Source organism: Dryobates pubescens, chromosome 11, assembly GCF_014839835.1.
Source record: "Dryobates pubescens isolate bDryPub1 chromosome 11, bDryPub1.pri, whole genome shotgun sequence".
Lineage (NCBI taxonomy): Eukaryota > Metazoa > Chordata > Aves > Piciformes > Picidae > Dryobates > Dryobates pubescens.
In genome coordinates this window covers 35394238-35418404 of record NC_071622.1, presented here as the reverse complement: position 1 = coordinate 35418404, position 24167 = coordinate 35394238, and the positions used below count along the sequence as shown (strand labels likewise).

Here is a 24167-nt window from a genome sequence, read left to right as displayed (position 1 = left end):
AAGAGGGGCTCCAGACTGGACACAGTGATCCAGGTGGAGTCTCAGCAGAGCAGAGCAGAGGGGGAGAATCACCTCCCTCAACCTGCTGGCCACACTTCTCTTGCTGCAGCCCAGGCTCTGGTTGGCTGGAAGGTGCACACTGCTGGCTCATGTTGAGCTTCTCATCCACCACACTCCCAATGCCTTTTCTTCAGGGCTACACTCCTACCCTCCTGGACTTACTGGCAGCCTTTGCACAGGCATCCTAGGACGATGGTGCTCAGACTAAAATGCTTAAACTCTTACCTCTACACAAATGCATGAGCATCCTAGACTCCATTTGAAACAGGTGGGAAAAGGGAGCAGTCCAAGAGCAGTCACTTTGCACATCAGACAGGACTGGGAGCTCAGCTGAAGTGCCTCCCCACAAACATGCTGGGCAGATGGGCAGAGTCCAACGGCATGAGATTTAACACATCCAAGTGCCGGGTTCTGCACATTGGCCACAGCAACCCCATGCAGAGCTACAGGCTGGGGTCAGAGTGGCTGGAGAGCAGTCAGGCTGAGAGGGACCTGGGGGTGCTGGTCGACGGTAGACTGAACATGAGCCTGCAGTGTGCCCAGGCAGCTAAGAGGGCCAATGGCATCCTGGCCTGCATCAGGAACAGTGTGGCCAGCAGGAGCAGGGAGGTCATTCTGCCCCTGTACACTGCACTGGTTAGGCCGCACCTCGAGTACTGTGTCCAGTTCTGTGCCCCTCAGTTTAGGAAGGATGTTGACTTGCTGGAACGAGTCCAGAGAAGAGCAACAAAGTTGGTGAGGGGTTTGGAACATAAGCCCTATGAGGAGAGGCTGAGGGAGCTGGGGTTGCTTAGCCTGGAGAAGAGGAGACTGAGGGGTGACCTTATTACTCTCTACAACTACCTGAAGGGAGGTTGTAGACAGACGGATGTTGGTCTCTTCTCCCAGGCAAGCAGTACCAGAACAAGAGGACACAGTCTCAGGCTGCGTCAGGGGAGATACAGGCTGGATGTTAGAAAAAAGTTCTATACAGAAAGAGTGATTGCACATTGGAATGGGCTGCCTGGGGAGGTGGTGGAGTCACCATCACTGGAGGTTTTTAGGAGAAGACTTGACGGGGTACTTGGTGCTGTGGGTTAGTTGCTTGGGCGGAGTTGGATTGGTTGATGGGTTGGACGCGATGATCTTGAAGGTCTCTTCCAACCTGGTTTATTCTATGTATGTATTCTATGTATGTGCAGCAGGGGCAACAAACAGGAGGATTTGGAAGCTACCTTGCTGCTGGAAGTCTATGACTGAAGCCTGGTGGGATGAATCCTGTGACTGGAGCGTGGCTATCAATGGATACAAGATGCTCAGAAGGGACAGGAGGGGAAGGTGGGGTGCAGATGTTGTCCTCTATGTTAAGAAAGGGATTGAATGCAAAGAGATGTCTATAAAGAACAGCCAGGAACAAGACAAAAGCTTAGGGGTAGGAAGTAGAGATCAAGGCAACAAGGGGAGCCTTGTGGTTGGAGTCTACTGCAAGCTTCCCAATCAAGAGAAGCCTATTGATGAAGCATTCCTACTCCAGCTATAGGCAGTGGAAGCAGAGACAGGCATCCTAGGAAGAGTATACAGATGCTGCCTGATTGTGTGGGGATGAGGTCAGGAAGGGCAGGGCACAGTGGGAGCTAAACTTGGCAAGATATGCAAAAAAAACCAAGAAGGGCTTCCACAGGTATGTCAGTGAAAAAAAGGTTAAAGAAAACATAGCCACCCTGAAGAGCAAAAATGGTGAGCTAGAAACAACAGACAAGGAGAAGGCTGAGGTTCTCAGCAACTTTTTTTCCTCAGTCTTTACTGGCAACCTCCCTCCCAAACCTCTCAAGTTAAAAAGATACAAGGTGGGAATCAGGTTCATAACCACCTGAGGAACCTGAACATACATACATCACGTCTATGGGATCTGGTGAGATGCATCCCAGCAGCCTGAGGGAACTGGCTGATGTAGTTGCCAAGGCACTCTCCATATTTCCCAAGTCCCTGGTGACTGGAGGAAAGGGAACATTACACCCCTTTTTAAAGGGGGTGGAAAGGAGGACCCTGGGAACTACTGACCTGTCAGCCTCACCTCTGTGCCTGGGAAGATCATGGAGCAGATAGTCTTAGAAGCTCTGGCACAGGGAGGACGGGGAGATGATTAAAGGCAGCCAGAATGGCTTCACTAAAGGCCAGGCTGTTTTTAAGGCCAGGCTGGATGTGGCTCTGGGCAACCTGATCTAGTGGACAGTGTCCCTGCCCATGGCAGGGGGGGTGGGACTGGATAATCCTTGGGGTCCCTTCCAAGCCTGACAGTTTTGTGGTTCAGTGAAATCCTGCCTGAACAATCTAGTGGCCTTCTGTGATGAAGTGGACACCAGTGATGGAGAGCGGCTTGGCCAGCACATCTGCCAGCTCTCTCAGCACCCTAGGATGGATCCCATCTGGTCCCATGGACTTGTGGGGATCCAAGTGGCTGAGCAGATCTCCAACTACCCCATTCTGGAACAGAGGAAAACTATGCTGCTCCCTGGCTCCTTCTGCCAGCTCTGCAGGCCAGCTGTCTGCAAGACATTCTGTCCTGCTAGTAAAAATTGAGGAAAAGAAGGTGTTAAGTAACTCTGCCTTTTCCTCATCCTTTGTTACAACATTCCCCTTCATGTCCACCAAGGAGTTTGTTACTGATGACAATTTATTCAGACTCCTTTCTTCCTTCCTTCCTTCCTTCCTTCCTTCCTTCCTTTCTTTTTCTTTCTTTCTTTCTTTCTTTCTTTCTTTCTTTCTTTCTTTCTTTCTTTCTTTCTTTCTTTCTTTCTTTCTTTCTTTCTTTCTTTCTTTCTTTCTTTCTTTCTTTCTTTCTTTCTTTCTTTCTCTTTCTTTCTTTCTCTTTCTCTCTTTCTCTCTTTCTCTTTCTTTCTCTCTCTCTTTCTCTTTCTTTCTCTCTCTTTCTCTCTTTCTCTCTTTCTTTCTTTCTCTCTTTCTTTCTTTCTCTCTTTCTTTCCCTTTCTTTCTTTCTTTCGCTCTCTCTTTCTTTCTCTCTTTTTTCTTTCTCTCTTTCTTTCTCTTTCTTTCTTTCTTTCTTTCTTTCTTTCTTTCTTTCTTTCTTCCTTCCTTCCTTCCTTCCTTCCTTCCTTCCTTCCTTCCTTCCTTCCTTCCTTCCTTCCTTCCTTCCTTCCTTCCTTCCTTCCCTCCTTCCTTCCCTCCTTCCTTCCCTCCTTCCTTCCTTTCTTTTTAGGACATTTAATATTTTCATTTTGTCTGTTCTATATTAATTTTAATGTCTGCATTTTCTCTCCAGTGTTCTAGAACAGCTTCTGTTGCAATTATCCTGTTTGATTCCCTGCCCTCCCTCCCCCCCCAAATCTTTTGTCACTGCCTCACTTCCATCTGTTTTGAATAGCTATGTACGAGCTTATTTAAAATTCTGTGTTTGCAATTGGAACTGAAAAAAGGACAACATCAAACACAGCTTTAAAATGGAAGCAGAATAAGTCTGGGAACCACCTCCAATATCCCACCATGTGTTCCTGCCATTAGCACGAACATGCACCCACACACCAGTGAGTGAATTTGCACAAGTTTACTTTGTGGCTCAGACTCTGAAGACTGCCATGATTAACAGGAAGGGAGGTATAACTCTAACCACTGATGAACAAATTTATTAAGGCTGAAAGCAGATCTTATATTCACCTGTATTTGTATTCCAAAACTTTGAGGACAGATCCTCACACCAATTGCTGATAATATTCTTTCAAAGCTAGCATATAGACCTAAGATGACATACCAAGAAGGACAGTGGGCTTTAACTTCATCAGTACTAAACTAAAATCAGACCTGGTACTCACTGCCATTAGAATCATAGAATTGTTAGGGGTGGAAAGGACCTCAAGGATCATCTAGTTCTAACCCCCCTGCCATGGGCAGGGACACCTCACACTACATCAGGTTGCTCACAGCCACATCCAGCCTGGCCTGGAAAACCTCCAGGGATGAGGCTTCTACCACTTCCCTGGGAAACCTGTGCCAGTGTCTCAACAACCTCATGGGGAAGAACTTCTTCCTGACATCCAATCTACCCATTTCTGGGTTTGCTCCATTCCCCCCCAGTCCTATCACTCCCTGACACCCTAAGAGGTCCCTCCCCAGCTTTCTTGTAGGCCCCCTTCAGATACTGGAAGGACACAATAAGATCTCCTGATTCTTGCCCTGAGCCCTACATCATGCAGTACTTAAAGCCAGACCTGGTACTCATTGCCATTCTTGCCCTGGGCAGTAAGTCCTGTAGTACTTCTTCAGTACTGATTAAATTTACAATTAGAGCTTTCCTAAATTGGAGACTGGCAAATGTGATGCCCATCTACAAGAAGAGCCACAAGTAGGACCCAGGGAACTACAGACATGCCAGTCTGACCTCAGTGCCAGGGAAGGTCATGGAGCAGCTCACCTCCAGTGTCATTGTACAGTGTGTGCAGGACAACCAGATGATCAGGCCCAGTCAGCATGGGTTCATGAAAGGCAGATCCTGCTTAACAAACCTGATCTCCTTCTACAACAAGGTGACCTGCTTAATGAATGAAAGAAAGGCTGTGGATGGTGTTTATCTGGACTTCAGTAAAGCCTTTGACACCATTCCCCACAGCATCCTTCTGGAGAAACTGGCTGCTTATGGCTTGGATGGGTAAAAGATTCACTGGGTTAAGAACTGGCTGGCTGGCCAGGTTCAAAGAGCAGTGGTGAATGGAGTTAAATCCAGCTGGCTGCCAGTCACTGGGGACAGTTCTCTTTAATATCTTTATCAATGATCTGGACAAGGCAATTGAGTGCACCCTCAGTAAGTTTGCAGATGACACCAAATTGGGTGGGAGTGATGATATGCTTGAGGGTATGAAGGCCTTGCAGAAATCTGGACAGGCTGGATTGATGGGCTGAGGTTAATTGCATGAAATTTAACAAAGCCAGGTGCCAGGTCCTGCACTTGGGTCACACCAACTCCCTGCAGCACCACAGGCTTTGGGCAGAGCGGCTGGGAAATTGCCTGGTGGAAAAGAACTTGAGGGTGCTGGTTGACAGCTGTCTGAACACAAGCCAGCAGTGTGCTCAGGTGGCCAAGAAGGCCAACAGCATCCTGGGCTGTATCAGGAATGCTGTGGCCAGCAGGAGCAGGGAAGTGATTTTGCCCCTGTACTCAGCACTGCTGAGGCCACATCTGGAATACCGTGTTCAGTTTTGGGCCCCTCACTACAAGACAATATTGGGCTGCTGGAGCAGGTCTGGGGAAGGGTCTGGAGAACAGGTCTGGTGAGGAGCAGATGAGGGAGATGGGATTGTTTAGTCTGGAGAAAAGAAGGCGGAAGGGAGACACCATTGCTCTCTACAGCTACCTGAAAGCAGGTTGTAGTGAGGTGGGGGTCAGTCTCTTCTCTCTAGTATCAGATGATAGGATGAGAGGAACTGGCCTCCAATTGTGGCAGGGGAGGTTTAGATTGGATATTAGGAAAAAATTCTTTACATAAGGAGTGGTCAGGCATTGGACTAGGTTGCCCAGGGAGGTGGTGGAGTTGCCATCCCTGAAGATGTTCAAGAAATATGTGGACAGGGCACTTCAGGATGTGTTTTAAAGGCCATGGTGGTGTTAGGTGGATTGCTGGACTCACAGAATCAAAGAATGGATTGGGCTGGAAGGGACCTCAGAGATCATCTACTCCAACCTTCCCACCATGGGCAGAGAGGCTTCTCAACTAGAATTGGTTGCTCAAAACCTCATCCAACCTGGCCCTGAACACCCCCAGGGAGGAGGCATCCTGCTCATCACAGAATCCCAGACTGGTGGGGGTTGGGAGGGATCTCTGAAGATCATCCAGCCCAACTCCTCTGCTACAGCAGGATCACCTACAGTAAACCACCCAGGATCACAATGTCCAGGTGGGTTTGGAATGCCTCCAGAGATGGAGACTCCACAACCTCTCTGGGCAGCCTCATAAAGCCCTGAGCTGTGCACAACCCTGCTCAGGAGGGGTACTATCAGGTGGTGGAGTCACCATCCCTGGAGGTGTTCAAAAAAGGCTTGGATGTGGCACTTGGAGCCATGGTTTAGTTATCAGGAGGTGTTAGGTATTAGGTAATAGCTTGGACTTGATGATCTCTGAGGTCTTTTCCAACCTGGTTGATTCTATGATTCTGTGATTCTATCTGCTGCTCTAACATAGACTCTTCTCCTCTACTCCCCAAAAGCTCTGTGTGGCACTGACTGGCTCCTGTGGCATGGCCCTGGCTCATGTGGCATGGCCCTGGCTCCTGTGGCACAGTCCTGGCTCCTGTGGCATGGCCCTGCCTCCCGTGGCAGTCCCAGCAGTAAGCTGGGAGCAGCGCTGGGGTGGTGACTCAATGATCTTAGAGGTCTTTTCCAGCCAAAACAATACTATGATTCTAAATGTGCTGACTACTCCCTACCTTACAAACCTCATTTTTGACCTTAACATGTGACACAGTATGAAAACTGCTGACACAAATAACTGCCTGCTTTATCATAAATAAGAACACTTAGGATTATTTGTAAATGCCTCATAAATCCACATTAAGCCTGCTCCAGCGATCTCAGGGAAGTTCACAGTATCACAGAATCACCAAGGTTGGAAGAGACCTCAAAGATCATCAAGTCCAACCTGTCACCACACACCTCAGGACTAGACCATGGCACCAAGTGCCACGTCCAATCCCCTCTTGAACACCTCCAGGGATGGTGACTCCACCACCTCCCTGGGCAGCCCATTCCAATGATGAACGACTCGCTCAGTGAAGAACTTTCTCCTCACCTCCAGCCTAAATGTCCCCTGGCGCAGCTTGAGACTGTGTCCTCTTGTTCTGGTGCTGGTTTCATGAGAGAAGAGACCAACCCCCACCTGGCTACAACCACCTTTCAGGTAGTTGTAGAGAGCAATGAGGTCACCCCTGAGCCTCCTCTTCTCCAGGCTAAACAATCCCAGCTCCCTCAGCCTCTCCTCACAGGTCTGTGCTCAAGGCCTCTCCCCAGCCTCATTGCCCTTCTCTGGACACGTTCAAGTGTCTCGATGTCCTTCTTAAACTGAGGGGCCCAGAACTGGACACAGGACTCAAGGTTTTGCCTAACCAATGCAGAGTACAGGGGCACAAGGTCTTCCCTGCTCCAGCTGGTCACACTATTCCTAATGCAGGCCAGGATGCCATTGGCCCTCTTGGCCACCTGGGCACACTGCTGGCTCATGTTTAGGAGGCTGTCAATCAGCACCCTCGGGTCCCTTTCTGTTTGGCAGCTCTCCAGCCGCTCTGACCCCAGCCTGTAGCTCTGCATGGGGTTGCTGTGGCCAAAGTGCAGCACCTGGCACTTGGACTTGTTGAATGCCATCCCACTGGACTCTGCCCATCTGTCCAGTTGGTCGAGGTCCCTCTGCAGAGCCTTTCTACCCTCTAACCGACCAACATCTGCTCCCAACTTGGTGTCATCTGCAAATTTGCTGATGACTGACTCAATCCCCTCACCCAGATCATCAATGAAGATATTAAAGAGGATGGGGCCCCGCACTCATTTTATTCCCATAGCAATATTCCACGATCTGAGCACTTAATTTTTATTTTTTAATCACTTCTCTCAGCTTTAACTGTCACTGAGCTCTCCTTCATTTCACAGATATCAAGAAATTATCACTATTCACTTTCAATACAAAGCATCTTACATTTCAGCTGTCATTTTCCTGAAATCACCCTGAAAATAGTGTTTCTGAAGGAAGAGTTCAGTTGCAGTGTAATAAGTAATAATTTCATCAATTAGCAGCATTCAGCATCCACTGAGAGTTCTCTCACTATTATTTTATTCATAGAGTCCTTTGTGGAAGTAGCATACTAAAAAGATCCATTTATCCTTCAAGGTTTCTCATAAATGTGTCATACATCTTGGAAAACAATTGGTTATTATTCTGGCTCAATCTAAATAACTATAATAACTTCCAGGTGTAACACATTTTATTGTTTTTTCCCCCCTTCTTCCAAGCTTCTTTCCCCACATTATGGACCTGCACTTTTAATAAGGTATTTTTAACACATCTACCTCCTTTCACACATGTTTGCTGGAGGTTTTGCATGGATGCCAGATGAGCCAGCATGGAAGAATAGTCAGCTTATTGTTAGCAGGAAAATGGAACTGGGTTCATAGAAACCCCTTCACAATTAAGGCAAACCCAAGTATTTTATAATGAGCTAGACATTAGTATAGATGCTAACGGTACTGTGATTGTTACATTCAGCAGCAGCTTGCTTGCAATGATTAATTTGCCTTCTCTCTCCCCCCTCCACTCTGCCCTGGTGAGGCCACACCTGGAATGTTGCATCCACTTTTGGGCTCCCCACTTCAAGATGGACAGGGAGCTGCTGGAGAGAGTCCAAGGGAGGGCTACAAGCATGCTGAAGAGACTGGAGCACTGCCTTGTGAGGAGATGCTGAGAGCCCTGGGACTGTTTAGTCTGGAGAGAAGATGACTGAGAGGGGATTTAATCAATGTCTATAAATATCTGAGGGACGAGTGTCAAGAGGGAGGGGACAGGCTCTGCTCAGTTGCACCCTGGGATAGAACAAGAGGCAATGGATATAAACTACAGCACAGGAGGTTCCACCTCAATATGAAGATGAACTTCTTTACCGTGGGCACTGGAACAGGCTGCCCAGAGAGATTGTGGAGTCTCCATCTCTGGAGACTTCCAAGACCCATCTGGATGTGTTCCTGTGTGACCTATTCTTTTAGCCCCCTTAAGATACTGGAAGGCCACAATTAAGTCTCCATGGAGCCTTGTCTTCTCCAGACTGAACAGCCCCAACTCTCAGTCTGTCCTCATAGGACAAGAGCTCCAGCCCGCCTTGTGGCCCTTCTCTGCAGACCTTCCAGCACCTTCACATCCTTGTGTAACAGGGGCTCCAGAACTGATTGCAGTACTCCAGGTGGGGTCTCACCAGAGCAGAGCAGAGCAGAGCAGAGCAGAGCAGAGCAGAGCAGAGGGGGAGAATCACCTCCCTGGACCTGCTGGCCACACTTCTCTTGCTGCAGCCCAGGCTCTGGTTGGCTTTCTGGGCTGCAAGTGCACACTGCTGGCTCCTGTTGAGCTTCTCATCCACCAGCACCCTCATGCCCTTTTCTTCAGAAGCACATCAGTGAGAAGATAATAACTAACATCAAACTTTGAATGCAGCCTTCAGTTTTCCCAATTCATTTCTAGATTCTCGAAGTGGTATGCACAGGTCATCTATTAACAAAAGGTAAAATTGCACACACTGGCAAGACATGCAACAGCAGCTAGTTTGACTGCCTGGCCACTTCTCTCTTTAATTACATATATAATTGTTCTTGAACCCGAAATTAAAATGTCAGAATGCACCATGATTGCCTTTAACTGATGACTGCCATCCCATCTAAATGGAAATATTTAGATTTATCACCTAGATATTGTTTTAATTATCTTTCAAATGAAGTCACCGGCAAGCATGTCTGCCTTCTCCCATTTGCACTGCTGGTGTCAAGCTGAACTGGAAAGGCCAAGCATCTCAATAAAGTAAAACCTAATTTTAAGGTCAAGCCACTTGTAACACTTCAGGCAGCAAATGTCATAGTGAAAATAAAACTGAACCCTGGCTTAAGCAGAGATGAAAGGTTTGGCATTTCGAGGACTTCATTGTGTTTATCACTTACATTTACAAATAAAATACCAAGAACTGGGGCTTTTTAGTCTGGAGAGGAGAAGACTGTGAGGAGATCTGATCAGTGTCTGTAAATATCTGAGGGCTGGGGGTCAGGAAGGAAGGGACAGGGACAGCCTCTGCTCAGTTGCACCCTGTAATAGGACAAGGGGCAATGGATGGAAACGACAGCACAGGAGGTTCCACCTCAACATGAGGAAGAACTTCTTCACTGGGAGGGTCATGGAGCACTGGAACAGGCTCCCCAGAGAGGGTGTGGAGTCTTCTTCTGTGGAGACTTTCCAGCCCTGTCTGGATGTGTTCCTGTGTGACCTGTGCTGGATTGTATGGTCCTGCTCAGGCAGGGGAGTCCTGTCAGCAAGATGAGGATATTATTTTTGCACAAGTGGGTACTGAATGTTTTTTCCCTGCAGTATCCAGGGTTTCAGAATGGTTGCAGTGTGTTTTTAGAAGAACCACTTCACTATATTCTCAGAAATCCTCACAAAATAACAAACCAAATTCTGTTCAGAGGTCTCCTAGCAGCAGTGCAATTTGGTTTAATAATTACAAGAGTTGGAAAACAATACCACTCCCCACCTTTTAGAAAGTATTGTAACAATAAGTTTTCTGTCTAAGAATGTGATGAAGTATGATAGATCAACATGAAGAGGAACTTCTTCACTGTGTGGGTCACAGAGCACTGGAACAGGCTGCCCTGAGAGGTTGTAGAGTCTCCTTCTCTGAAGGCCTGTCTGGATGTGTTCCTGTGTGACCTGTATTGGATTGTATGGTCCTGCTCTGGCAGGGGGGGTTGGACTTGAAGATCTCTAGAGGTCCTTTCTAACCTCTAACATCCTGTGATCCTACTGTGATCCTGAAATAGCAGCACCACATATACTAACCTTACTAATAAAGCTTTCTGATACTGGTAGCATCATTAAAACCAGTTGGGGTTACCCTACTTTCACTCAGTGACGCTTCTGCAAGACCTAAAACCATTCAAAATTGCACATTGGCTTAGTGAGGCATCTCTTGAGCATGGTAAGAGACCAGCAGTTTCATAAGAAGGTCTAAGTATTTTGACAGAGGGCAGAAGTGAAATTGCCCAACTCAGTCCACAGCATAAGAAAACAAGAATGTTGAAAGAGCAGGTTGTTCCATTTGCTCTGAGACTGCGTATCCAGCGTGGGAGCTGGGGCTGTTTATTCTGGAGAAGGGGAGGCTCAGGAGAGACCTTATTGCTCTCTGCAACTATGTGAATGGAGGTTGGAGCCAGGTGGGGGTTGATCTCTTCTCCCAGGCAACAGTGACAGAAAGAGAGGACACAGTCTCAAGCTGCACCAGGGGAAGTTTAGGCTTGATCTTAGAAAGAAATTCTACAAAGAAAGAGAGATTGCCCTTTGGAGGTGGTGGAGTCACCAAACCTGGAAGTGTTTAAAATAAGACTGGATGAGGCACTTGGAGCCATGGTTTAGTTGATTAGATGGTACTGGGTGATAGGCTGGACTTGATGATCTCAAAGGTCTTTTCCAACTTGGTTGATTCTGTGTGTAATTATGTATGTAACCTTAGTACTGGCCACCTGAGGTTGGCATTCCTATAGCTATCAGACAAAGCAGGTCACCTCCCACCACTCACAACACATACAGACATCTGAGGGATATAAAAGATCTCAGGGCTTTGTCTGAGGACTACCACTATGCAAGGTGGAACCTCCATTCATCCCAACACCTTCACAAACTTATGAGTTTGATTAAGACATGATAGTCATGCACGTGCCAGAGCAGGACCATAAAATCTAGCTCACGTCACACAGGAACACATTCAGACAGGCCTTGACAGTCTCCAGAGAAGGAGACTCCACAACCTCTCTGGGGAGCTTGTTCCAGTGCTCTGTGACCCTTACAGTAAAGAAGTTCCCCCTTGTGTTGAGGTGGAACCTCCTGTGCTGAAGCTTACATCCATTGCTCCTTGTCCTATCACAGGGAGCAAGTGAGCAGAGCCTGTCCCCTCCCTCCTGACACCCAGCCCTCAGATATTGATAAACATTAATTTGATCCCCTCTAAGTCTTCTCTTTTCCAGACTAAAAAGCCTCCTCTCACCAGGCAGTGCTCCAGTCCCCTCATCATCCTTGTAGCCCTCTGCTGGATGCTCTCCAGCAGATCCCTGTCCCTCTTGAGCTGGGGGGCCCAAAACTGAATGCAGTAGTCAAGATGTGGTCTCACCAGGGCAGAGTAGATGGAGAGGAGAATTTCTGAGCTGTTTCAGGGACAGAGTACATATCAGAATGGCTTCACAAAGAAATGCTTGCTTGCAAAGAAAACTGGATCCCTCTGAGGTCAATGTGTGCTGAGAATGGTGGTTCTACTACAGCTTAACTACTTAATAGCTTCTGATTTGGATGATGTTAAGGAAAAACTGCTATATACATCTCACCCTAAACAGTCCTCAAATGTACTTGCTTTGGCATTTCATCCTCACTGTGCCTTCTAATTTTTCTTGTTGCTGTTGTGTTGGGTTTTTTCCTAATGATATTTAAAGAAGTTTGCTCACTTGAATCCTATGTTCTTTGCCATCTGCAACAAGAAAAGATATGAGTATTTTCTAAAGTTGTAAGAGTCTATGAGCAGGGAAAAGGGAAATTTGAAGTTAAACTGAAGAAGCAGCCTGAAGTAATTATTTCATAAAAGAATCACAGAATTAATCAGGTTGGAAAAGACTTTCAAAATCATCAAGTCCAACCTATCACCCAACACCATCCAATCAACTAAACCATGGCACTAAGTGCCTCATCCACTCTTGTTTTAAAAACTTCCAGGGACAGTGACTCCACCACCTCCCTGGGCAGCACATTCCAAAGGCCAATCTCTCTGTGAAGAATTTCTTCCTCACATCCAGTCTAAGCCTGCCCTGGTGCACCTTGAGACTGTGTCCCCTCCTTCTGTCACTGTCGCCTGGGAGAAGAGACCAACCCCCACCTGGCCACAACCTCCCTTCAGGTAGACAGCAACAAGGTCTCACTTGAGCCTCCTCTTCTCCAGGCTAAACACCCCCAGCTCCCTCAACCTCTCCTCACAGGGCTGTGCTCCAGACCCCTCCCCAGCCTTGTTGCCCTTCTCTGGACACATTCCAGCATCTCAACATCTTCCTTGAACGGAGGGGCCCAGAACTGGACACAGTAATACACTTGGCCGCTTCTTTAACTGTATTCTTCCCCAGTCCCAATTTGATCAGGATATATCTAAATTCATTTTTTCATTTGCATTTTTTTGATTGTGGCACTGGGTTTGAACTGCATACAGGCCAGACAACAAAATGCCCACTCAGATCTGCACAGCCCATCTCCGTTGGCACATTTCACAACCCCCTGCGGAAAGACGCCGGAGATTTATTGCTAGGCTGATCGGCAGGAAGGAATTCGCCCTTAGTGTACAAATGACAGCAAATGGAAATGAGAAGGCTTCGAATAACCATGCCCAAACAAACAGCACCCCCTGAGCCTCTGGTGAGGCCTTTGATGGCCAAAGGTTTTACTGATCCCAAATGTTTGGATTTCTTTGCCAAATCACACGCTTGCCGTGAGTCTCGTCGAACAGCACAAATCCTGCTCTTCTCAAAGGCAACACAGGGCAGGGAGCTGTGTAACACTGTAATGAGGAAATAAGAATAATAATAATAATAAAAAAAAAAAAAGGAATAGAAATCATATGCTAATAAGAGGAAGGAGGTTGCCAGGCAACCAGAGAAGGAGAGAAAGCAGGTTTTGATTTCAACTCTGTGCTGTCAAAGGGTTAGCGCAGCCAGAACAGGCAGGACGCATTAAATCCAGCTCCTCTGTAGCCACCAGAAATTCCAGCTTTTCTCAACATTTTAAGTAGAAGCATGTTCCCAGCTCCAGCTCACTGCCAGCTGTGTCTGTGTTCCCCTTTACTGACACTGGCAAAATGTCCTGTGGGGCAGGATGGACAGCAGATTTCTGAAACACAGCGGCGTGTGCCTTTGGCCAGTACAAACTGCACCACGCAGACAGACTGGCTTGCGGGGGGAAAACAGCTGTGCAGCCTCGGCTCCAAGCAAACCCCAGGCCATCAGACAGAGCCACACCTCTCAGCTGCAGTGAAAACTGAGTGAGTTCTGTCCTGCAACTAAAAAACACCCCTTCAAATGCATCTCAAAAGACTGCCCTGCACTACGGCACTCCTGTCACACCTGATGAACCAGATCCCACATTATGGATCTTGGCTTCCTATATTCCGAGAATCATAAGAGACCTTAGAGATCATCTAATCCAACCTCCCTGCCCTGGGCAGGGTTGCCTTTCAACTAGCCCAGGTTACTCAAGGCCCCATCCAAGCTCACCATCTAGGAACAACTGAAGAGAATTATTAAAGAATATTTGTCAGTTAATATTTCAAAGAAACATAAAAATACTTTCAACAAAAATACTTCCAATGAAATTGTCTGGGTTCATACCAGTAAAATTTAGAGGGAGGAGGGAAGAATCATAGAGTCATAGAATGGCCCAGGCTGGAAGAGACCTTGGAGATTATCCAATCAAACCTCCCTGCCATGGGCAGGGACACCTCTCAGCTAGCCCAGGTTACTCAAGACCCCATCCACAATGACTTTGAACATCACAGTATCACAGTATCACCAAGGTTGGAAGAGACCTCAAAGATCATCAAGTCCAACCTGTCACCACACACCTCATGACTACACCATGGCACCAAGTGCCACGTCCAATCCCCTCTTGAACACCTCCAGGGACGGTGACTCCACCACCTCCCTGGGCAGCACATTCCAATGACGAATGACTCTCTCAGTGAAGAACTTTCTCCTCACCTCCAGCCTAAACTTCCCCTGGCACAGCTTGAGACTGTGTCCTCTTGTTCTGGTGCTGGTTGCTAGAGAGAGGAGATCAACCCCTTCCTGGCTACAACCACCCTTCAGGTTTGTAGACAGCAATGAGGTCTCCCCTGAGCCTCCTCTTCTCCAGGCTAAACAATCCCAGCTCCCTCAGCCTCTCCTCACAGGGCTGTGCTCAAGGCCTCTCCCCAGCCTTGTTGCCCTTCTCTGGACACGTTCAAGTGTCTCGATGTCTTTCTTAAACTGAGGGGCCCAGAACTGGACACAGGACTCAAGGTGTGGCCAAACCAATGCAGAGTACAGAGGCACAATGACCTCCCTGCTCCTGCTGGCCACACTATTCCTAATACAGGCCAGGATGCCATTGGCCCTCTTGGCCACCTGGGCACACTGCTGGCTCATGTTTAGGTGGCTGTCAATCAGCACCCCCAGGTCCCTCTCTGTTTGGGAGCTCTCCAGCCACTCTGACCCCAGCCTGTAGCTCTGCATGGGGTTGCTGTGGCCAAAGTGCAGCACCTGGCACTTGGACTTGTTGAATGCCATCCACATCTCCATCTCCACTTCTCCATCATCCACATCTCCACAGAGGAGGCATCCACTACCTCTCTGGACAACCCATTCCAGAGCCTTGCCACCCTTTTCCTAAGATCCACTCTAAACCTATTCTCCTTCAATTTAAATCCATTTCCCCTTGTCCTGTTAGTGGACACTCCTGCAAATAGTCCCTCTGCAGTCTTCCTGTAGGTTCCCTTCAGGTATAGGAAGGCAGCTCTAAGGTCCTCTGGAGTCTTCTCCAGGCTGAACAACCTCAGTTCCCTCAGCCTACCCTCATAGTAGAGGTGTTCCAGCCCCTGGATCATCTTTGTGGCCCCCCTCTGGACATGTTCCAACAGATCTGTTCCCCCTCTTACGGGGGAATGTGTAGTTTTACTTTCTTTGAAGACACAGCACTGAGCAGAGGAAAGAATAAAATTCACATCCAGCCTACAACATAAAATCATCAAATCTATTTGTGCAACAAAAAGGAAAATAAAAAATGCTGAAAAAACCAAAGGGACTGAAATTAATTGCAGTAACAACTTGCAAGCCCCAGCCATGAACAAAAGGTGGGAGCAGAAGGTCTTGTTTTAAAGACCTTCTCACAGAAAGGAGTAAAACTTTAAAAATGTGGGGGAAAATTGAAAGTTGAAATCATGAGTAACATTAAAACATAAAAACTGATTGAAAATTAAAAGCACAGGAGTTAGGTGTTTTGTCCCCTGGCTGAGGGGATTGAGAGTGTACCCTCAGCAAGTTTGCTGATAATACAAAACTGGGGGGTGGCTGACACCCCTCAGGCTGTGCTGCCATGCAGTGAGATCTGGACAGGCTGAGAGCTGGGTGCAGGCAAACCTCATGAAGTTCAATAAGGACAAGAGCAGGGTCCTGCATCTGGGGAGGAATAAAAGCAGGCACCAGGACAGGTTAGGAGCTTGCCCTGATGGATAGCAGCTCCATAGAGCAAGACCTTGGAGTGCTGGTGGGAAGCAAATTCTGCATGGGACAGCAATGTGCCCTTGTGGCCAAGAGAGCCAAGGGCATTCTGGGGTGCAGCAGGAAAAGTGTGGCCAGCATGCTTAGGGAGGTTCTTCTCCCTCTCTACTCTGCCCTGATGAGACCACACCTGGAATACTGTGTCCAGCTTTGGGCTCCCCAGTTCAAGAGAGACAGAGACCTGCTGGAGAGAGTCCAAGGGAGAGCCACAAGGATGAGTAGGGGCCTTGACCACCTCCCCTGTAAAAAGAGACTGAGAGCCATGGGGCTGTTTGGTCTGGAGAAGAGAAGGCTGAGAGGGGATCTGATCAATGTCTATCAATATCTGAGAGGTGGGTGTCAAGTGGAGGGGGCCAATCTCTTTTGGGTGGTGTGCAGTGATAAGCCAAGGAACAATGGATACAAGCTTGACCTCAACATGAGGAGAAACTTCTTTACAGTGAGGGTGCTGCCACCCTGGAGCAAGCTGCCCAGAGAGGTTGTGGAGTCTTCTTTTCTAGAGACTTTCCAAACCCAGCTGAATGCATTCCTGTGCAGACTACCCAGGGTGATCCTGCTTTGGCAGGGGGATTGAACTGGATGATCTCTTGAGGTCCTTTCCATCCCCTTACGTTCTGTGATACTGTGATTAGAGGTTGGAAGGGACCTCCAGAGATCATCCAGTCCAACCCCAGGATCACCTAGAGCAGGTCACACAGAACACATCCAGGCAGGTCTTGAATATCTCCACAGAGGGAGACTCCACAACCCCCCTGGGCAGCCTGTTCCAGTGTTCTGTCATCCTCACAGGGAAATAATTCTTCCTCATGTTTCCATGGAATTTCCTATGCCTCAGTTTCCACCATTGCCCCTTGTGCTGGCATTGGGCATCACCCAGCAGAGCCTGGCTCCAGCCTCTGGGCACTCACTCTGCACATCTTTACCAACAGGAATGAGGTCACCTCTCAGGCTGCTCCTCTGCAAGCTGAAGAGCCCTCAGCGCCCTCAGTCTGCGGGACTGCAATACTATGATCCTGTGATTTTGGAGGACTTCACTGAATTTCAGGGCTCCAATTTTGCAGACCACCAGCAGTGGAGACAAGAGCATAGGTAACTCTTTGAGCATCAACAGGATTTGCACATACAACATGAAGAGACAACATTTTTCATATGGAAGCATACTTATCAGACCAGTTTTCAGTCTGATGAGTGAATCATGTTGTTCAGCTCTCCAAGGCAGACGCATTAATTGGGGGCTATAAGCTTCAACAAAGTCTCAGTCATCCTCCTACAATTGCTGTTACATTCATCTAAGAGTTTGCCACAATAAAACCACTAAAAACAATGAAAGAGCCTGAGAAAGGCGTTAAGCACAAATAGCTCCAACAGCAAGTTTTGCTTCCTCAATGATTGCTCATCCAATGACCCTAGGAAGTCTGGAGCAGCCATCTGATCATCATTGCAAGCTATAAAGCAGCAATTAAAAAAAAATCCTGCACATTAAAGCTTTGTTATGCAACTTCAGACAACTAGCAGGTGCCTACAACAGAGACAGATACTGTAATAACTGGGGCTTTAGCCTACATGAAAGCAAGCTACCATCAGGCATTTATTCACCTCACCTTTGGCTGACAGTTTTGTGAGCCATGCTGACTAGCTGGATTCACTGCTACCCTGCTGGAGCTTTCCTGTGGTCCTCACAATACGTCAGTTTTCAGTCTTTGCACTGCTTTCTCCTTTGGAGAGCACCAAGCTTAGGTACACAAGCACAAGCACAAGCACAAGCTTGAGCACAAGCCCTATGAGGAGAGGCTGAGGGAGCTGGGATTGTTTAGCCTGAAGAAGAGAAGGATCAGGGGTGACCTCATTGCACTCTACAACTACCTGAAAGGTGGTTGTAGACAGGAAGGGGTTGGTCTCTTCTCCCAGGCAACCAGCACCAGAACAAGGGGACACAGTCTCAAGCTGTGTCAGGGGAGGTTTAGACTCGAGGTGAGGAAAAAGTTCTTCACTGAGCGAGTCGTTCATCATTGGAATGTGCTGCCCAGGGAGGTGGTGGAGTTGCCGTCCCTGGAGGTGTTCAAGGGGAAATTGGACGTGGCACTTGGTGCCATGGTCTAGTTGTGAGGTCTGTTGGGACAGGTTGGACTTGATGATCCTTGGGGTCTCTTCCAACCTTAGTTATACTGTGATACTGTGATGCCTTCAAGGCACCTCCTTTGCTACCTGCAGTCTTGCACTGGTCTAGTTCCTTTGTTCTGGGAAAAGAATAAACCTGCCAAGCAAACCTTGCCTACCTTCCTGGGCTTTCTAGTAGCCACTGAGTGTGCACCCTTGGTGAGCTGCTCAAACAGGCTATAACCTCATTCCACCTTCATTAGCAGCCCTCCTCTTCTGCTGAAGAAATTCAAAACAAAACCACAAATGCCTGCTATGCATTGAAGAACTCCTGGAGCCCCTGTGTCCTCATAAAGGCCAGACCCTAAGGGGCACAGGTTGGCCCTTAAGAAACACTCTTCTTCACCCTGGAGTTTGTAAAGCTTTTGTCCACAATAAGCATGAGCAACTGATTGAAACCTGTGGGTGACACCATCACAGGAAGTAAGAGTACAGTCCATGAGAAGCACAGCAAATTCTGCCTTTCCAAATGAAACCCAAATAAAACTTCACAGATTCATTTTACAATAGCTTTTCAACCAACAAATAAGTGCTTATGAGCCATCTGTACTTTCTAAAGTTAAATGAAGAGAACACTTGACCCAGTTACAGTGACAAAGTTCATTGCATTACATGTGAAAGTGCCACATATTTACCCTGATCATTTTCAGACAGCTCCCAGACTGCTGATTCAGAACATAGCTCTAGCCCTTCACACCTTTCCTTTTATTCTCACAAGTGCTAACATCTGGAAACAGCTGTGACAGCATCCTAAGCACCCAGCTGCTGGCCCAGCAAGGAACTACCATTTTCCCTTTAAACACATGCAAGAGATGATTCAGAGAGAAGATTAGATGTGTAAACTGCCAACATGTTTTCCACCTCCTGTAAGAATGATAATGCTGTTTGATACTCAGCTACACTGGGGGAGAGGGTGCTAATGTATTGTTTCACGTTTGTCACAGCAGTTGTGCAACCCACAGTTTCCATAGCATCACTGAATGGTCTGAGGTGGAAGGGACCTCCAACGGTCATCCAGTCCAACCCCTCTGCAGTCAGCAGGGACATCCCCAACTAGATCAGGTTGCCCAGAGCCCCATCGAGCCTCACCTTGAATATCTTCAGGAATAGCCCCATGCTGCTTAAAGTAGCAGGCTTGATAGCAGGGATGGTTCTTCTTTCCCTTAGCTATCTACTCAGTGGCTACTAGAAAGCCCAGGAAGGTAGGCAAGGTTTGCTTGGCAGGTTTATCCTTTTCCCAGAACAAAGGGACTAGACCAGTGCAAGACTGCAGGTAGCAAAGGAGGTGCCTTGAAGGTACATCTGAGAGCTAAGCTTGGTGCTCTCCAAAGGGGGAAGCAGTGCAAGGACTGAAAACTGGTGTATTGTGAGGACCCCAGCAAGACAGCAGCAAATCCAGCTAGTCAGCATGGCTCACAAAACTGTCAGCCAAAGGTGATGTGAAGAAATGTCTGATGGTAGCTTGCTTTCATCTAGGCTAAGGCCCCAGTTATTACAGTATCCCTCTCTCTTGTAGGCACCAGCTAATTGTTTGAAGTTGCATAAAAGCATCCCTGCTCTGCTGAGAAGAAGCCCTTCCCAAGGAAGACTCAGGGACCTAACCTTGCTATCTGTAGAGCGGATGGCAAAGAGCTAGAAAACATCCACCACCAAACATCTCCAAACCAGATTACAAAAGGGAATGCAGAGGAAGACTGGAACGCAGACAGGAAAGCATCATGCAGAGAACAACATTATGTGATGCCAGCCAATGTTGTGTCATCCTGCATGAACTCAAAACACCAACTCAAGATAATCCACTGAGTCCTTTGCAGTTTTGCCATTCATGAAATTGAATACTTGGTCTGACAGCTTCGCCTCTTTGAAGAACCCTGAAGTTTCCAATAGATATAAATTAGGTATAGTTTATGCATGATGAGAGCAAAGAATGGTGGTAATAATAACAATAATAATAATACAATCAGACTTGATGTGGCCCAGAGTAGCCTGATCTAGTTGGAGGTGTCCTTGCTAACTGCAGGGGGGGTTGGACAAGGTGATCTTTGAAGGTTCCTGCCAACCCAATGCAATCTGTTGTTAATAATAGTAATAGTAATAGTAATAGTAATAGTAATAGTAATAGTAATAGTAATAGTAGTAATAATAATAATAATAATAATAATAATAATAATAATAATAATAATGAACATATAAATATATTATAATAAATAATTTATAATAAATAATTTTTTTTTTATTATTATTATTATTACTATACCAAAAAACGAATACTTGGTTTTCCAGACTATCATTTGGAAAAGCACAGTTGCACACTATGAGGTAGAAAGGGAATGCTGTCCTCATCTTGTTAGATTTCACATTTCCCTATAAAAATCTAGAGATGCAACAAAGCAAAAGCCAGGACAAATCCTTGCACCATACAGCCAAGGTAGGGACGTTCACTTGTACCTAATAATAATAACCAAAAAATTAAGACTTCATTTTCCAGAGTATCATTTGGAACACTATGCATTAAGCCTGTAAGTTTGACTGCTACATTTAACATAGTTCCACACTCTGAGGTAGAAAGGGAATGCTCTCCTCATCTTGTCAGATTTCACATTTCCTTATAAAGATCTAGAGATGCAACAAAGAAAAAGCCAAAGCAAATCCTTGCACCATACAGCCAAGGTAGGGACTTTCACTTGTAGCTAATTTGGAATGGGCTTTCTATCCTCTAGCTCAGATTTTCAGCACCCAAGGAATACTCTCAATACATTTTGATCAGAGTTGACCAGGGTTGTTTTGAGTCTTGTGGGGTTGGTAGTAGTTTGGAGCAAGGGGTTGGGTTTTTTTTGTTTGGTTTGGTTTGATTTGGGAGGGGGGTTTTTTGGTGGTGCTGAGTTGTTCTGGTTTGGTTGGGGTTTTGGAGTGGGAGACGGTGAACATTAACCCTAAGGTTTTTTGGAGGAGAGTGTCTATTTTAATCACAACACAATTAAATTCGCTGAGGAGCTGAGGCTGATGGCTAAGCCAGCCAAAAGGGCCAAGATTCCTGGGATTTAGTTAGTTAGTTAGTTAGTTAGTTTGTCAGTTAGTTTCAATAAGTTGGGAGAAATGGCTGTGATTTTAGCTACTTCTATCACACATTCTTGGCTCCTACATAACCAATGACATCAGCCCTTTTATCAAGCCTTACATATCTAAATAAAGCAGTGCCAGGATTTCAAAGGTCACATTTCGTATCTTAATGACAGGAACTCGGTTTGAGATGCTGACCATTGAGATAAGTTTCCTGAAATCATTTGTTCAGTTTTCACACTGTAGCCAAGAAACTGAACAACACATTCCAGTTGTGCTGCCAGTGCTCAGGTCAGTAAGACTGCTACAGAGATGGGTTTTTTTATTGAAAGATTTTTTATTGGCTATTTTTATTGAGTATTTCTATTGACTATTTTTATTGAGATATCTACAGAGGTATTTTCATTGAAAGGACACTGCGCTCCCCCTCATTTTTTCTTAGTTAAAGAAAAAAAAAAAATAAGCCCCCTCACAGGGGGAAAACAAAACAAAACACAACCAACCAGAGAGCTGCAATTAGACTACCAGTAATTATTGATATATTCATCTGGGAGACAAATCATACAGTGACTAAATTTATTCAAACAGATGGGGAAAGGACAATACACTTGGTAAGAAGTACAAGTACGCTGCCTTGATTTCCTTGCTCGTCTAAATGAGCACTTAAAAGAAAAATTACAGGAGGGTACTGACCAAAGTTTGTATTTTCAACCTGAGAGCAAAGCAAAGCCTTTTTCAAGATCCATCAGCTGGGCTTCTAAATCATGGAGTGTTGGATACTATTACTAACCACATGATCCCTACAAGAATTTTATTGTGCCTTGAATCTGAGACACGCAGATCTAGAAATGCAGAACGAAGTAATCCCAGTTGGGGGGGGGGGGGGAAAGGCATTTCAAATTTGAGCAAAGTACTCAAAAAAACTGGGCTACTACATTCATAAATTTTAATAGAAAAATTAACTTCTGCATTTGAAGGAGAAAATATCCAGCTTGGCTGCTCTGAAAACACTGAGCTGGTAAAAGACACACAGTACTGATTTCATACCACAGTGCCTCCCTAAGTGCCTGGAAGACTTCCACAGCAGTTCATTCCTTCTGTCCATTCCATGTTGCAGTTTTATCAGAGTATCTGTAAGAGCATTTCTGGACATCAGTCACGGTTCAGGTAGCAGCTCAGTTTGGAAATGGAACTGCACACAAAAACTCAGTACAAGATCTAATGATAAAATTCAGTCACAATTGACCTGGAGGTGACAAGTACATTTGCACATTATGTCTAGGATGCAATCGCTGAAATAGTCCACCCTAAGCCTAATGTTTTAAACTTCAAGATATACCATAGCAAGAAGTTGTGTCAGGCTGGAACAAGACTGTCAAACGACAAGTTGGTTTATTGCCACTTTGTTTTTATTAGACTCAGAGCTGAAGCTTACAGCCGTGTGCAAGGTACTGTGAAGGGCAGAAGAAAGCTGCATTGAGTCCCAACCATCCGAGCTGGCTAGTATCAGCAAGTGTTCACCGCGTGTTACACTACACTAGCCTTGGTTCCGCTCCACCTCATCTCTGCCTTGCCTCAGGCCAGGTCCAGACCCTACTGCCAAGCTCCCAGTCCGACCCGCAGCAAGGACTGTCTTGCAATAAACATTAAGTGCCACAGGTACTGGGAATCTCTTGCAAGGCTGCTACTCCTGCCACCCCGCTCTGCATTCCACGCAGCTGAGGCACTGGGCGTGTGCCAGCTTAGCTTGCCCCACAGCGAGAAATTGAAGACCCACAGACAGCTGCTGGCCACTGAGGCCACTGCCTCGAGCATCCCTGCCCCGCTGGTACCCGGCAGGGAGACTTCACCGCGGGATACGGGGCTCGCCCAGCCCCTGCCCGGGACTTCGCCGGCGGGGAGCGACAGGGGGCGGCGCGGAGAAGGGGAGGTGCTGGGCGCCGCCCCCTCACACCCCCAGGACGCGCGGCGGCCCCGCGGCGTGGGGGCGAGGGACGGAGCCGCGGTGCGGCAGGCGGAGCGGTGCTGCGGGATGCTGCCGCCGCCGCCCACCCCCGACAGGGGCTGCGCCTACCGGGGTGGCGAGGCTCGCCCGGGGGCGAGGCTGCCCGCGGCCGGCCCCGTGGCGAGGCAGCACGGCTCAGCGACGACCCGGCCGCCGCCAGTGGGCAGCGGCGACGGCGGCGAGGCACTTCCTAATGCAGGCAAACTTTGCTAGGCGCTCCCGGCCCGGGAGCCGCCGCCGGGTAGAGCCCCCTCCCCGCTAGCGCCAGCCGCACGTCCCGAGTGGGTAGCGCTGGCCGAGTGGGTACCTCAATGTCCACTGGGTCCCGGCTCAGCACACGAGCCATGGTGTCCGCACCGCCACCGCCTTCCCCCGGCTCCCCGCAGTCCCGGAGTGGAGCTGAGCGGAGCACGGGAGGAGGCGGAGCCGCCAGCCCGGACAGCAACGCCCAAGTGGGCGGGAGCCCCGCTCGCCGCGCCGGGGCCGGGGACGCCTCGGTGAGCAGGGCGCCGCCGGGCCACGGGCGGCGTGGCGGGGCGAGGGCGCGGGCAACGGGCTCACCGAACGGCTATGTGCCCGCCGCACGGCAACGATCCCGGCCGGCGGCATGGCGAGGGCTCCAGTCGCTTTACTGCAGCGGACATCAGGAGCCACCGAGGGGAAGAGGAGTCGGGTCGGCAGAAAGCCTTTACAGGGGCATGGTCCCCCCCATCGCGGGGAAGCGGCTCCTCGGCCGCAGGTCTCATGCAGCACGTCCGTGGTATTGCCGCTGTCCAAATGGGCGTCAGCCTCTCCCTGAGCTGCCGCGGCATCTCCCCAGCAGAA

At 47.8% G+C, this 24167-nt stretch overlaps 1 protein-coding gene across 1 annotated transcript in view; it reads right to left on the bottom strand.

The window, feature by feature from the left end:
• Nucleotides 1-23735, bottom strand: part of DPYD (dihydropyrimidine dehydrogenase) — a 602387-nt gene extending 578652 nt beyond the window's left edge. The window contains exon 1 of the mRNA XM_054165155.1: nucleotides 23650-23735. Within this exon, the coding sequence (XP_054021130.1) occupies nucleotides 23650-23688 (39 nt within the window). The 5' untranslated portion in view covers nucleotides 23689-23735. The remainder of the gene's footprint in view (nucleotides 1-23649) is intronic.
• Nucleotides 23736-24167: the final 432 nt, after the last annotated feature.